Here is a 14,456-nt window from a genome sequence, read left to right on the forward strand (position 1 = left end):
AAATTGGAGATCTCATTCAAGAAAAAAAAAACACACCATGTTTTCTTTGGCAGTGTATTACATCACATACAGCATCAGCAGGGAATCAATTAAAAACAAAAATGGAAAAGAAAAAGAAAAAGAAAGGTAAATCATAACCCTTTTTCATAGGAAGGTTAAGGTTGTAGACTTGGGAGTAGGGGTTGTGAAACACAAAGTGATACCAATCTTTGACTTTGTAGTCCTGTCCACCACAGAAGGCAGCCAAGGCAACCAAACCAAACTCCATTGACAAGGACGATCATGACTTTGGCCCATCATACAAAGAAATCAGATCCATTGTGCTTGGGAAGGGGGTGGGGAGGAATCCCCTTTTGCTATATTTTAGCCGTCCTTTTTATTCTTTCTTTCATCAAAATGGAGATGATTTTTATTCTTCCAGGATCAATCATATCACAAACACAGAATCTTCCTGGTCTGGTCTGGTCTACGTGTAACTCAATTGCCTTCTAAGTCTTGGAAGGGAGGAATTGGGATTTTCTTTCTGATATCATGCCGGCAAAAGAAAGGCAGATTGGTTTATGACTCAACCACCAAAAGCTTTAATAAAATTTGGTGGAATGTGTACCACCCTTCAATGTTGAAAGAGAGAAGAGGAACCAAACTTAGATTTCAAAAAGGAAAAATATAATTTGTGCCCCACACAGTTTTCTCTGGATTGCTTCTCCTTGACACTACATGGCATAGCATATGAGGACTTTTTGGACTCTAATAAGACGTATTGAGGAAGACCATTAGTCTGGGCAAAAACCAGCACAGATGATTGAATGTAATGATAAACTGCAGAAAAGCACGAGGGCACAAGCCTCAGGTCACCGCAGCAAAACAAAATGGGTAATGTATCATGTAATTGTTTACCTAAAATGCTTCGTCACGGACTAATTGGGAATGCAAAGTTCCAGAAAACAGTATACAAATACAATCAAAGCCGGTTTTGTGCTGCATGACAATTGCTATTATTTGGGGCAGTTAAAAAAGAAATGTGAAGAGTGAGAATACAGGGAATTATTTGAAAGTTTACTAAGACCCTTATCCATGGTGTGTATCAGATTCACAAATAAATATTTAGCAAGGCTTTAAAAACTTTCAGAGGTGCATGGAGGATTCAGTTGTGCAGCAATCACTGTTCTGCAAACATCATAATCATCAACCGTTTTGAGGCTGAAAGGCACCTTGTATTGCTGGTCCGCCGTCACCAAGGCCATTTGCCCATATAAGCGGATCAGTGAATGACCAAAATGGCTTGCCCCCCATCAACATGGCAGCATCACTCTGTACCAAGATGTGGGGGGTTAACAATTGTGAAATGTTGGCATCTGCAGAAACAATTGGAGCAAGACTGGGCTGTACAGAAACAATAAAATAAGGAACTGAACTTGGATTTATTACCATGTGCAGCAGAAGACTGTCATGAATGGAAGATGGCAATCCTTAACAGGATGCAATCTCAAAAAGATTTTCAACCATCAAATCCTGGCATTACAAATTGAGTAGCAAAAATTTCAACTCGGGTTCTGAGCTCAACAATATCTTTATTGCTCTCAAGGCCCTTCAGAAAAGCCTTCTGCATTTTCCCATGCTCTCTCTGTACGACACTTGCAATCTGTGCAGCTCTGAGCAAAAAGTCAGCAATAGTCTCAAAATCGGCCTCTAGACAACCTCTTGATGTCATAGCAGGAGTACCTGGGACATTCATAAATACATTAAACTCTAATAAAAACTAAATTGTCATTACACAGTATTCCTGTGAAAAATTAGCAAATTGGCAAGTGATGAGATCTCAACTAACCAATCCTTACACCTCCAGGAGTAATAGTGCCATTATCACCGAATATAGCAATTTTATTGAGTGTAATGTGGCACATTTCACAGACCTTCTCATAGTTCTTACCTATATTCAAGTTAGAAAAGGAAAATTTAGAGTTTGCTCATTTATTAAGACATCAGTAAAGAGAAATAATTTATGCATATTAAAATTGAACCAAAAAGAATAACACAAACTTACAGGTGCACAAGCACACATGAAGATGGTAAGTTCGATATAAATCAGCAATTAAAAAAAGGTTTCCCCTTATATAACCTTATTTTAACAAGAAAAAAATGAAAAATAAGAAAGAAAATCAACACAACAGTGATACTACATCCATGCATATTAGTTTGAGAAGACTGCCTAACACATTAACCTTGGAAGAAGAGTTCAAATACAGTACCTACTTAAAAAACCACAAAATTTGCCTGAACTGAAGGATGATTGCTTTAGTTTAACTGTCCATTTAAAACAGACAAGGTCCGCTTTGAATTATATAAGTACATTACATTGAGTTCCAATCCTTTTAGATAGTGTCTAATTTACGGTTAAATTAAATCCTCCACGACAACATATAGAATAGTTCAGTCAAAATTTTTAGATACGGGCCATATGGCCAACAAAAATCACACAACTCCTGTAGCAAGTAATAACAATTATTCAGGTTCCATAAGCATAAACCAAGCATTGGTAAACTAAAAGAAACACAAATGAGAAGAAAATAGACAAATAATTAAAAATAAAAATAAAAAAGAGAAGAAAAGAAAAGAATAAGAAGAGAAAGGTAGAAACAAACAAAGAAAGTTGATTAAAGTAGCTCTAGCAATTCAAAGAATTGAGCGTCATCCATCATGCATACTGAATTTCTGAATCCATCATTCTCTAGTGAAATCAAGCACAAAAGCTCCAACCAAAGAACTGTTTAGAGCTAATCTAAAAGAATGCTAGTACCACAAGATTTAAGTGGTTCAGCAGCATGCCCACATCTATGGAAAAGACAAAAATAAATCTACCATCTCAGAGAACTGGGATCACAAAAAACTTCTCCTATCTCACCTTTGTAAACCTGAAACCAGATCTTTCAGCTAAAGCTCTATTTGACACGAAGGATAGAGACATTTAATAAAAAGAGGCAAGGGGTCTTGAAACATAAAAAATTACTCTCACCATAACATTATTGACTCTAATTAAACTGAGCCTCCCTAGTGAACACTAATAAACTGAATACAGGATATCCATCACAAACAGTGTTATCCACAGCTTTTCTTATAACCAATAAATAAATAAGTTGCATCTATATCTTCCATAGAATTCTTTGAATTATTTTCATCTCTGAAACAACCTAAGTTTCACTCCTAGCTTGAAGTCTACAAACACATTTACTTATTGACTGGATTCAAATAACCATTCAAAATTTATCCTGTAAGTTTAAAATCCTACAAAATCCAAGACTTCCATTTGCCAACTCTGACACAAAAATTAGATTCAGGTTATCCTGTCCTCAGCACCACCACATAACATCATCCAAATTGAAAAATAGTTTCTTGTATCCAAATGGAACTGTCAAAACACTAGTGCTCAGAACAAGGAGAGATTTATATAACTTTAGATCACAGTCGATAGAATAGCACTTATTCACTGATACTCAGATGGTCATAAGTGGCATCCTAGATTTTGCGCAAGTGATCTAACTTTTCAGCAACAAAAGAAGCAAGAAAAAAGAAGGAACCATCTTCACAGGACAGAAGGGAACAGAGAAGGGAGGGAAAGGGAAGGGGTTGTGAGGTTATCTACAAGTCTCCACTCACATTCAAGGTTTCTTAGCCATAAGCTTATTACAACATTTAATAAACAAGTAAAATGTCAGAAAGCATGGCCTAAGAATTCTACTAGCTGCAACAAACCACAAATACCAAGTCAAAATATTAAAGCAAGAAACTAACTCAACAATACAATAGCAACTAAGTCCAAATTATAGTCCACAAGATTCAAGTAGTGAAAGGATTAGATTGGAATGATAGCTAACTTACACATAAACAGAAGGTAAAACAACCACACTTGCATAAAAACAAAAATAAGCTAATACCTGTCAATCCCAGAGTTCTAAGATCCCAAAGTAACAAATGGTTGTCTGTGCCTCCAGTTACCAGCCTACATTTTCTTCTCAGTAAAGCAGATGCTAAAGCCTGAGCATTTTTCTTTACCTGCAGCATATATGCCTTGTACTCTGGAGTAGCCACTTGTTTTAGGGCTATTGCAAGGGCAGCAATGTGGTTATTGTGAGGGCCCCCTTGCAATGATGGGAAAACAGCAAAGTTTATCTTTTCCTCATAGTCATAGTGATCATTATCATCTCCTTGACTTAGAATCATCCCTCTTTTCCTTGGCTTTGTACCCTTTCTATAAAAAATGATGCCTCCCCTGGGACCCCGTAGACTTTTGTGAGTTGTTGAGGTAACAATATCACAGTAATCAAAAGGGTTTACACATTCCTAGAGAAACATCAGTAAACACAACATTAGAAAAATAAATTGTGAATAGATGACAAGTAGCTTATAAGCATGTAAAAGATTCATTTCTTCATTAGCCTGACACATTATATTTGTGCAACATCAAAAATGAAAATTACATAATCATACTTCAGCATGTACACTTAATTTGATATCTTAGGTCATACAAATCAAAGCTTGCACAAAGACAGGAACCTTCTGTAAATGCTGATAAACCGTGATGCCAATGCAATATATTTATATTTACATATAAAAAAGGGAACTGCAGACAGTGACAGAGCCAGCAGTTTAGTTTGGGGGGGTTGGGGGGGCAACTTTGAACACATATACAGGCCTTAGCCTAATGGTCCAGGCTTGTCATTGTTGGGGGGCCAATAACAGTCCTGGGTTTGAGTCCTATTGTAAGAAGTGGAGTTTTTTGTTTCAACATTTTCAGGGGGGGCACCTGCCCCCTCTAGGCCCTAGCTGGCTCCGCCACGGACTGCAGAAAGAACTGCAACAAGGACACATCAGATTACACAAGTAGAATACAAAGGGTTCCAAGCAAAAGATCAAAAAAAGAAAGGAACAGAACCTTCCACACCTACTTCAAACCTAACCAATAAATAAAAAAATAAAAATAAAATAAAAATAAAAATAAAAAAACATCATAGATGCCTCTTCTATACAACGCCAAATACATTCCAAGAAATTGTGCATGGAAAAGGATTTGAGCGATTGTTCTGAACTGTCAAAGTGAAGAGAGGTATTTTCCAGGCTCAGGTTTATAGTGAATAGCTATAGTATGAATATCACCATCTGGTCTCAGGATTAGTTATGTGAAAGATAAAGACATTAATTAAGAAAATCAACAAGATACATGACGGCTTCATGAGATGCCAGCCATCTCAATGCAACTCTTGCCCCAGCAAAATAAGTTGTTCAAGTCCACCAGAAGCAGCAATTTAATTCACATTGATGACAACACATTGTTGAGAGGGGCTAAAAATGTGGATCAATGAAGAAGGAGAAGAAAAGGGGTAAAGAAAGAGAGAAGGTGGAAGAGGAGAGGACGGACCCTGAGGGGATTTATCTTATGTAGAGCTTGAGGATGCCAGTTGGTGGATTGGATTATGGGAGTTCAAAAGTCGGAACCCGTGGATGCGGTACAATGCCATTACAACCTGGTGGGCTTTGTTTGAATATTAACCCTAACTACTAGGAGGGTACATAAAAATTGTTAGCCACAAGGATCTAGTATTTTATTCTGTTTTTCTCTTGTTTTTTTTTTTTTTATTCCTTTTATCTCACAGCAGAGAGGAATAAGCATAATCCATTGAAGAACCTTAGATAAGTGGGAACTTCGTTTGTTTTTTTCTCTACCTAATATTGCTTGGTTTCTTTGGTAATAATAACAATGAGAGTGTTCAAGGCACATAAACATGAACAAATCTAAAAACCAATCAATATTCTATGCACATGCAGGTCGTTGTAATAAGGAAAGAATAAATTGGGTTTTGTAGGGATATTTTTTATGTTTAAGTTATTCATTAATTAGATCCGAGAAGGGTATATTGGAATTATTTATATCATTGAAATTATTATAATGCTGTTTTCTAGTTAATTTGGTAGGTAAACAACTTAGTAGTTAGTATTAATAGTGTTTAGTTTGTTACTTCAATTTTTTTTTTTTTTTTGGTGATATGCAAATGAGAAGATATACTGAATAGAGAAAGTGCCTAAGAAGAGCCCACCAAGGTACATATGATGCATACAATTAGCGTCCAATAGACAAACGGAAAGGAAGGAAGAAAACAAAAAACAACATCCCTATTACTTCAAACTCAACTAAACTACAAAACCTACTATTATTATAAAATGGTCGTTTATTAACACTCTAACCCAATCCAAAAAGATGCACAAAGGAAGATTTGATTGTTTGATCCAACTGTTCTACATTTGAAAAATCTCTTATGTCTTGCCATCCATAACTTCCAAAATAGGCACAACAAAGCAATCTTTCAAGCTTTCTTTCTCTTCTTCCCCACAAAAGAACCATGCCAACTCAGGAAATTACCCCTTACAAAGGGGTGCATCGCCTAGGTCACTCCAAACAAAGGAAAAACCAGCAGCCCATAGTTTTAAAAGGCGCAAGGCGCACCTAAGGCGTAGAAGTCTCCTACAACTTAGGCACAACAATAAAATATATATATATATATCAATTAAGTGAAACTTGGCCTAGGATACATATCAATTTTATAATTTTTTTTTATATAAGTACAACAATTTTATAAAATATGATCCATAATCTAATCCAATCAATAAAAAATTTAAGATTCCAAATATTTAAAAGAAGCATTCAACCAAGAAGTAATGAAATTATATAAATTTCAATATATAATTAGAAATTTCAAAAATATAAATGTTTAAAAAGGAAAAGTAAGGGTGGAATTCTTCTTATCAGGAATTCAAGATAAGGTGGTGGTTGAGGAGAGGGAGGATGAGATGTTTTGGGAGGTTACAAATAGTAGATCCTTTTCTGTTAAGTCCCTCTATTCTATCCTTGAGGAAGTAAGGGTAGGCCCTTTCCCATCTAGTATTGTGTGGAATGCTTGGGTTGCTCCTAAGGTTAGTTTTTTTTGCTTGGGAGACAACATGGGGAAAAGTTTTGACTTTAGACCAATTGCAAAGGATATAGTGGTCTTTAGCCAATAGATGTTCCCTTTGTTATGCTCATGGGGAGTCAATTGACCATATACTATTGCATTGGAAAAGGCAAGACTGTTGTGGGAGCTCTTGTTCTCTTTGTTCAAGGTGTGATAGGTGATTCATGCTTCCGTTAGAGAGACCCTTCTAGGGTGGTATGGTTCGTTCATTGGAAGAAAGAGGATGAAAGTGTGGAGAGCAGCGCTTTTGTGCCTTTTTTGGACAATTTGGAAGAAGAGCAATAGAAGATTTTTTGAGAATATGGAACTTTCTGTCCAAAGGCTGAAGTTCGTGTTTTTATGCAGCTTATTATCTTAGACAAGCTTGTTTATAAAACATACTTCTATGTCCTTAACTGATTTTACTGATTGGTTGAGGACGGATTGAGGGGAGAGTACTTTTGTTTTCCCTATCCTTTTTAGTGCTATTAGGCAACTGGTGTATACACTCTGTGTACTTTGGTGCACCCCTTTTGGCGTTTTTATACAATTTGCACTTACCTATCAAAATATATATATATATATATATATATAGGGAAAGTAAGGTAGACGAGGCACGCCTCTTCAACAATGCGCATGTCTTGGCAAGCAAGGCACTATGACTAGGGAGTGGTTGTGCCTTAGGCCTAGCGTCCCTTTTAAAACTAAACAACTACCACAAGATTTTCACTCTAAGGTAGTGGAGAAGAAAGCGATTAGCAGCCTCCTGATCCCTTTTACACATGTAACATCTATTTAGAATACTCCATGCCCTCATTCTGAGCTAATCAAACATTAAAACCCTTCCCCAAATACCTTCCCAAACAAATAAACCCACTTTCTACTTTGCTTAAGGGGAAAAGTTCACTTCCTCCTTTCGCCAAGGATACATAGAAAGGGTTGACAAAGAGCTTGCTACTCTTTGTTTTCTTCCAAACCAATCTATCCTCCTCATTCCTTCTAATTGAGGTTGATTGCGGTCACTGAAAAAAGACCTTCACTCCTTACAATTCCCAATATGTAACTATTCATGAAAATAGGAACTCCAGTGGCCCCCTCCCCAACCTATTCTCACATATCTACTATCCAAGAGTCTCTATCAAGGATTATAGAAAATAACTCAGGGTAGGACTCTTCCAAAGAACTTTCTCCACACCATTCATCTTTCCAGAATTTTACCCATGTGCCATTAACTACAATGAAGCATGCCCTATTTCTAAAGACTTCCCATCCGATTATAGTAGTCCTCCAAAACCCCATCCCATAGTCATTCCTTACCACTTTTGAGAACCATCTCCCTTCTTTTGTCACATACTTCCTTGCTATGACCCATTTCCAAAGGGAGACTCTCTCAAAGGAAAATCTCTAGCTCTATTTACCAAGAAGAGCCTTATTAAAAGAGTATGGAAATTTCTAACGTCAAACCCTCTATCCTTTTTTACCATGTAAACAGTAGATCAATTAACCAAACGAGGCTTTTCCATAAGCCCTGCCCCATAGGAAATCCTTTTGGATGGGAATAGGGACATGAAATAAATTGGAGGACTTGACATCATTTTTTTTTTTATCAGTAAAACGAGTATTGTATTATTGGTGGACTTGACATCATGTTATTGATCAAAGTAAGTCTCCCTCCTTTTAATAGGTACTACCTCTTCTACAAGGCTAGCTTTCTCTAAAATCTCTCATACACCAAATCTCCTACCCTCATTGATTTGTGAGGAGTACCTAAATGTAGACACAAGTATGTAGAAGGCAGGCTACCTACCTTGCAAACCAACATTGAGGCTAAACCCTCCACATTTGTGACTTCCCTATCAGAATTACCTCACTTTTCTCCATATTTATTCTCAAACCAAATATTGCCTCAAATTGCATGAAGGTCTAGCTTAAATACATCAATTGCTCTTGGTTAGCATCGCAAAAATTTAGGGTGTCATCACTGAATAAAAAATAGGACACTTCCATTCCCTCCCCACCTTTCCTTCCCACTCCAAATCTTGAGATGAAACCTCCTTCATTGGCCATTCTCAAGGTACGACTAAGTGCCTCCATTGCCAAAAGAGGCAAGGGAAAGAGGATCTCCCTACCAAAACCCTCTTGAAACTCTAGAAAAAATGGGATGGGACCCCATTGACTAAAACTGAGAATTTCACTATAAAAATGCAGCATTTTATCCATCTCACCCATTTTTGGCCAAAGCTCATTTTCTCTAAAACCATTAATAAGAAATATGAATTCACATGATCAAATGCATTTTCAATTTCTAGCTTGTAAATGAACCACTATTGGTGTTCTTTAGCCTTGAATCTAAGGCCTTATTGGCAATGTGGGTTGCATCTAAAATTTGTTTACCCTACATGAAAGCTTGTTGGTAAATTAAAACCACCTCATCTTGAGTCAATTAACCAAAACTTTAGCTAGGAGCTTATATAACCCACCTACTAAGCTAATGGGTCTAAAATATTTCAAGTCCTTGACTTCACATATCTTATGAATCAAGACCAAGAAAGTAGCATTTAACCTTCTCTCAAAAGAGTTGTTATTAAAGAACTCCTTGAAGAAACGCATCACCTTGGTTTTTACGAAGTGTCACATCACTTCTTCCAACAAGGCCCACTTGCTAAACTCAACTACTAACCTTCTAGCCTCAAACTCTTCAACAATGAGGACTGCTTTTCTCTCCTTAGAATCCCAAAAGGCGATTTGATTTAGGAGCGATATTCCCAAAGAACTCTTTTCCACGTTTTTAAATCTTATTTAAGGGCCCTTCAGTTTTGCTACCAAAATGTGACTAAACAAACGCACTCACGTTATAACCATCCACTAGTTCCTTGTTGGATATGTGAAACACCTTCCAATTTAAGCCTCATATTTTCAAATCTAAAGGCAAAGTTATCCCTCCTCATCTCACCACCATTTAGAACTATAGAGGAATGATTAGAAATCAGTTTAGATAGAACACATTGAATTAGGTTGGAAACAAATTCCTCTTGATCATCTGAAACTAAGAAGCAATCAAGCCTTAAAGAAGACAGAAAATTTTGACCACCACACCAACGGAGTGGCCATTCACTTAGAGGAAGATCCCTTAAGTTCAAGTCCTCTATGACTTTCAAAAAGCGCCTCATATCAAAAGGCATTCTTAGGCAATTCTCCTTTCCTCGAGAATTCTGACCATATTAAAATTCCCTCCTAATCACTAGGGGTTGTCACAAAAACCCCTTTCGGCCCCTAACTCTACCCAAAAATTCTCTCTCTTCTTCCCCCTTCCCCCTTCCCCCCACCCCATTCTCCTCAATTTGGACCAGTCAATAGACTCTAAAGAATACCTAGTCAAAATCATTTTCACAACTTTTGAATTGACAAGAAATAGAGAACAACATAGCATCCATAACAATAAATTCCAGCACTTTGTAGTCCCAAAAAAGTATTATGGCCCCTAACAAACCTTTGACATCCATAGGTCCCCACTCCAAAATCATCCCACTCCCAAGCTCCCCATTAGCTACATAGACATCTATTACATCTCAATTTCTTGACGCAACCTAGATTTGCATCTTGAGACCTTAACAATGACTTTATTATCTACAGCTTCTCCTCGTCATTGGCCTATCTAACCTTCCAAGAAAGGATTTTTAATTTTGTCATGCAACCTAGGTCGGCTCCCAAATGCACCTCCCACAACCCCTTTCATTTTTGGAAAAGCCTTTGCAATTGACCAAGCAGTCTAACCTCTAGAGCTCTCTCTTAAACCAAGATATTGATATTAACTTCCTCGATAGCCACTCTTAGCCTTTGAAATTTTGCCAGTAGGGAGAGTAGAGAATCTGGAGGTTTTGGTTCTTGAGTTTGGTTGTAAAGTGGGAAGGCTTCCAACTTCTTACTTGGGGCTTCCTTTGGCTGCACATCACAAGTCCATGGCTGTTTGGGATGGGGTGGAAGAGAGATTTCAGAAAAGGCTTGCCATGTGGAAAAGGCAATTTATCTCTAAAGGAGGGAGAATCACTCTAATTCGAAGCACATTGTCAAGTATGCCCATATATTTGATGTCCTTACTACGTATTCCAATAGTGGTTAGTTTAAGATTGAAAAAAATTCAAAGGGATTTTTTGTGGGGAGGGGGAGCTTTAGAGAGGAAGCCTCATCTAGTAAAATGGGATACTGTTTGTTTGGACAAAAGGAAGGGTGGTTTGGGAGTTAGACGTTTTTATACTCTCAATAGGGCCCTATTATGTAAGTGGAACTGGCGCTTTGCAAATAAAAGGGAGACTCTTTGGAGGCATGTCATTAATAGGAAGTTTGGGGAAGAAGAAGGGGGTTGGTATACTAGGGAAGTAAGGGAGGGTTTTGGAGTAGGTTTTTGGAAGAAAATAAGGAAGGAAGGGTCTCTTCTGCAAAATAAAGTTGTAGTTACTATGGGGGATGGTAGAAAAGGGAAATTTTGGAAAGATAAATGGTGTGGGAACTTCGCTCTTTGTAATCCTTTCCCCTCTTTGTTTGCTTTTGAGACTTTTAAAGAGACTTGGTTAGTGGAGTTGTGGGACTCTTCGGGAGAGGAAGGGGTTTGGGAGCCCTACGTTCTCTAGGCCTTTCAATGACTGGGAGGTGGAGGAGGTGGAGAGATTACTTTTGACAATCTGAGGAAGGAGGCTTAATCCTAATTTGGAAGATAGAGTGTTGTGGAAAGAGACTAAGGATGGGATTTTCTCAATTAATTCTATTTATAATGCTCTAGTCTCAAGAAGTGTTGTTCAGTTTCATAATAACATCATTTGGAGTCCCTGTGTTCCTACTAAAGTGGGTTTTTTTTGCTTGGGAAGCCTCTTGGGGATCAACTTAAAAAGAGGGGGTGGACTTTAGCTAATAGATGCTTCCTTTATTGTGCGGAAGAATAGTATATTGATCATATTCTAATTCATTGCACCAAGGCAGGAGTTTTATAGGAGTTATTGTTTGCTCTTTTTGGCGTAATTTGGGTCCTTCCTTATTCGGTTAGAGATACCCTTCTTAGTTGGCATGGTATTAACATGGGCAAGAAGTGTAGAAAGGTGGGGAAGACAACCCCTTTGTGTCTTTTTTGGGTAGTTTGGAAGGAGAGAAATAGGATTGCATTTGAAAATGAGGAGCTTTCAATTCATAGGTTGAAAAATTCTTTTGTATGTAACCTTTGGTTTTGGACTAAGTTAGTTGTAAATGAAGGAACTCTTCTTTTATTCAGTTTTTTTGATTGGTTGGGTTATAGTTGAGGGTTGGTGATTTTTTGTATCCCCTCTTCTTTTTGTTCTTGCTTTTAGGCGCCTCTTGTATACCCCATGCATGCTTTTGGGTCAGCCTTAAGTGCCCTTTTTTCTAATAAATATTTTATGTGTTTACTTATCAAAAAAAAATAGCCACTCTTAGCCTCCATCTTCCTCAAAAGGGAAATTACCTCAATTCCAAAGCCCCCATTGGCATCTTGACAAAGCTACTAAAAGTTGCCAACTTGCAAAAGAGACATTCGAAAGGGGGCTCCTATCCCGCTGAACAGCGCTAAGGGTCTCTTTTAATCCATCCATCTCCCCTAACCTCCATACTCTCATTAATCTCCCCACATTTCTAGAAACACCATAGATGTGCCATCTTGGCGCACCATCATCGACGGCCAAATTTCAACTCCCATGAGCCTTGCGGAAGTCCCCACCTTCGACAGATTCAAATGTCCCTAACCAAGAACAACTTCTAACAACTTACTCACCAACCCACTTCTAGAACCTAAGGACCTCATCTCAAAAAGAGAAGAAAATGAAGGAGACTTATCCCTCAACAAGGGACCATGATAAAGAAATTCGATTCTCCCAAAACAAAGGCCTTCTGCAATCCAAATTTTTAACTATTTCATCTATGGCTTTTAATCTTAGTTAAGAAAGTACAAGAGCAAGATATCTCTAATTCAGGATAAACCTTCAAATCCCAAACTCAAATAGATTTCATCAGTCATGACCAAATGAGAAACCAGACCACATAGCTAACAAGACCAACCAAAACAAAATTATATACAACATAGTTCCAGCAAAGCAAGTCATGAACCATGCAGATACAAAATTTTCAATCATAAACAAAAGGCAGCAAAATTCACACCTTAGCCGCAACAAGTCCGCTAATTTGAGCCATGTCGCACAAAAGCACTGCTCCACACTTATCAGCAATCTGTCTAAACCTAGCATAATCCCATTCACGAGGATATGAACTCCCACCACAAATAAGAATCTTGGGGCGAAAATCTAGCGCCCTCTCTTCCAGCTTATCAAAATCTATATACCCAGTTTGTGGGTTCACCTTATAGGGTAAACTCTCAAAGAAGATAGACGCCCCCGAAACTTTCCTGCCATTAGGAGTGTAGTACCCATGACTAGTATTTCCACCTGATGGAGTATCCAACCCCATGATTCTATCACCCGGAAGAAGTAAACCTGTGTAAACTGCGAAATTTGCAGAAGTACATGAATATGGCTGAACATTCACTCCCCAATTCTCCGGATCAAGATCGAATGCCTTCAATGCGCGCTTGCAACAAAGCCATTCAATCTCATCAATATACTGATTCCCACAGTAATACCTAGCACCCGGCATTCCCTCGGAATACTTATTCGTCAAATGGCTTCCCAGGGCTTCCATCACCGCCCTGCACACGAAATTCTCCGAAGCGATCAACTCAATTCCCTTGAATTGCCTCCGCTTCTCTTTTTCCATAATATCAAACACATCAGGATCGGCCACGCAGAGCCGCTGGTTTCCCCACGCCCTCACAGCGCTCCGCCGCGCCTCGAGCTCCGCCTCCATCGGATCTCTTCTCACCGCCGAACAAGTGACCTCCCCGTCTCTCCGCCTCTTCAAGCACATCGAATGCCCCAATATCCTGAACTCCTCCACCTTCTCTTCCTCATCCGCGCTCTCTCCCCCGCCTCCACCATTCTCGCCCCTGTGATTCTCCTCCAACAACTGCAGTGGCGCGGTTGGCATCGGGTTCGTGGATTCGCGGAAGCTGGAATCAATCTGAAAAGCGATAGAATCGTCGGCTATTTGCACCGATGAAGACGATGAGAACCCAAGAGAGAGATTGGAGCTGGAGTTCAAATCCATTATAAAACGCAAAACCCTAATCCTAGCCCTAACCCTAGTTGGGAATGTGTTCAAGGGCGTGAACAACAGTAGCAACAGCAGAAACAACGACAAGAACGCTTCAAGCAGTTACAGTAACAGTAGCGGAAGAGCGGTCTTCTAGAGGTCGAAGCAGCCTCCATGGAATTCTCAGAAAACCCAACCCAAATCCTAGCCCTAACCCTAGAAACGTAACAGGGAAGCGTAGGATTGACGATGGTGGTGAAATTCCGGACCGATGCACCTGGACTTGTTTTGGAGGTTAGCTAGCATGTGGTCACCAGAAGCCTCGATCAC

General features: G+C 38.7%; 1 protein-coding gene across 2 annotated transcripts; it reads right to left on the minus strand.

Moving 5' to 3' along the window:
* Window positions 1–956: 956 nt before the first annotated feature.
* LOC100241225 (serine hydroxymethyltransferase 7) lies at window positions 957–14,456 on the minus strand. 2 transcript variants are annotated; one of them, XR_787046.3, is made up of 5 exons: window positions 13,140–14,456; window positions 3,933–4,338; window positions 1,829–1,930; window positions 1,429–1,722; window positions 957–1,311 (listed from the first exon to the last, which is right to left on the minus strand). XR_787046.3 is itself a non-coding variant. In XM_002266276.5 (4 exons), exons 1-4 carry the CDS (start codon window positions 14,139–14,141, stop codon window positions 1,499–1,501), a joined length of 1,734 nt encoding a protein of 577 aa, XP_002266312.1. In that variant the 5' UTR covers window positions 14,142–14,456; the 3' UTR covers window positions 957–1,498. The 2 variants fall into 2 exon arrangements, 1 of the variants encoding a protein (XP_002266312.1); XM_002266276.5 differs by having other exon boundaries at window positions 957–1,722.

The sequence above is a fragment of the Vitis vinifera genome, chromosome 12 (genome assembly GCF_030704535.1).
Source record: "Vitis vinifera cultivar Pinot Noir 40024 chromosome 12, ASM3070453v1".
NCBI lineage: Eukaryota > Viridiplantae > Streptophyta > Magnoliopsida > Vitales > Vitaceae > Vitis > Vitis vinifera.

What these genes read in the sequence shown, in the direction of transcription:
- LOC100241225 (XM_002266276.5), bottom strand. Translation starts at nt 14,141, where the DNA reads ATGGATTTGAACTCCAGCTCCAATCTCTCTCTTGGGTTCTCATCGTCT. An exon ending in TAGAACTCTGGGATTGACAG is followed by an intron (nt 1,931 to 3,932) that starts GTATTAGCTTAT and finishes ACTTGAATATAG; the next exon opens with GTAAGAACTATGAGAAGGTC. An exon ending in TCCTGGAGGTGTAAGGATTG is followed by an intron (nt 1,723 to 1,828) that starts GTTAGTTGAGAT and finishes TGAATGTCCCAG; the next exon opens with GTACTCCTGCTATGACATCA.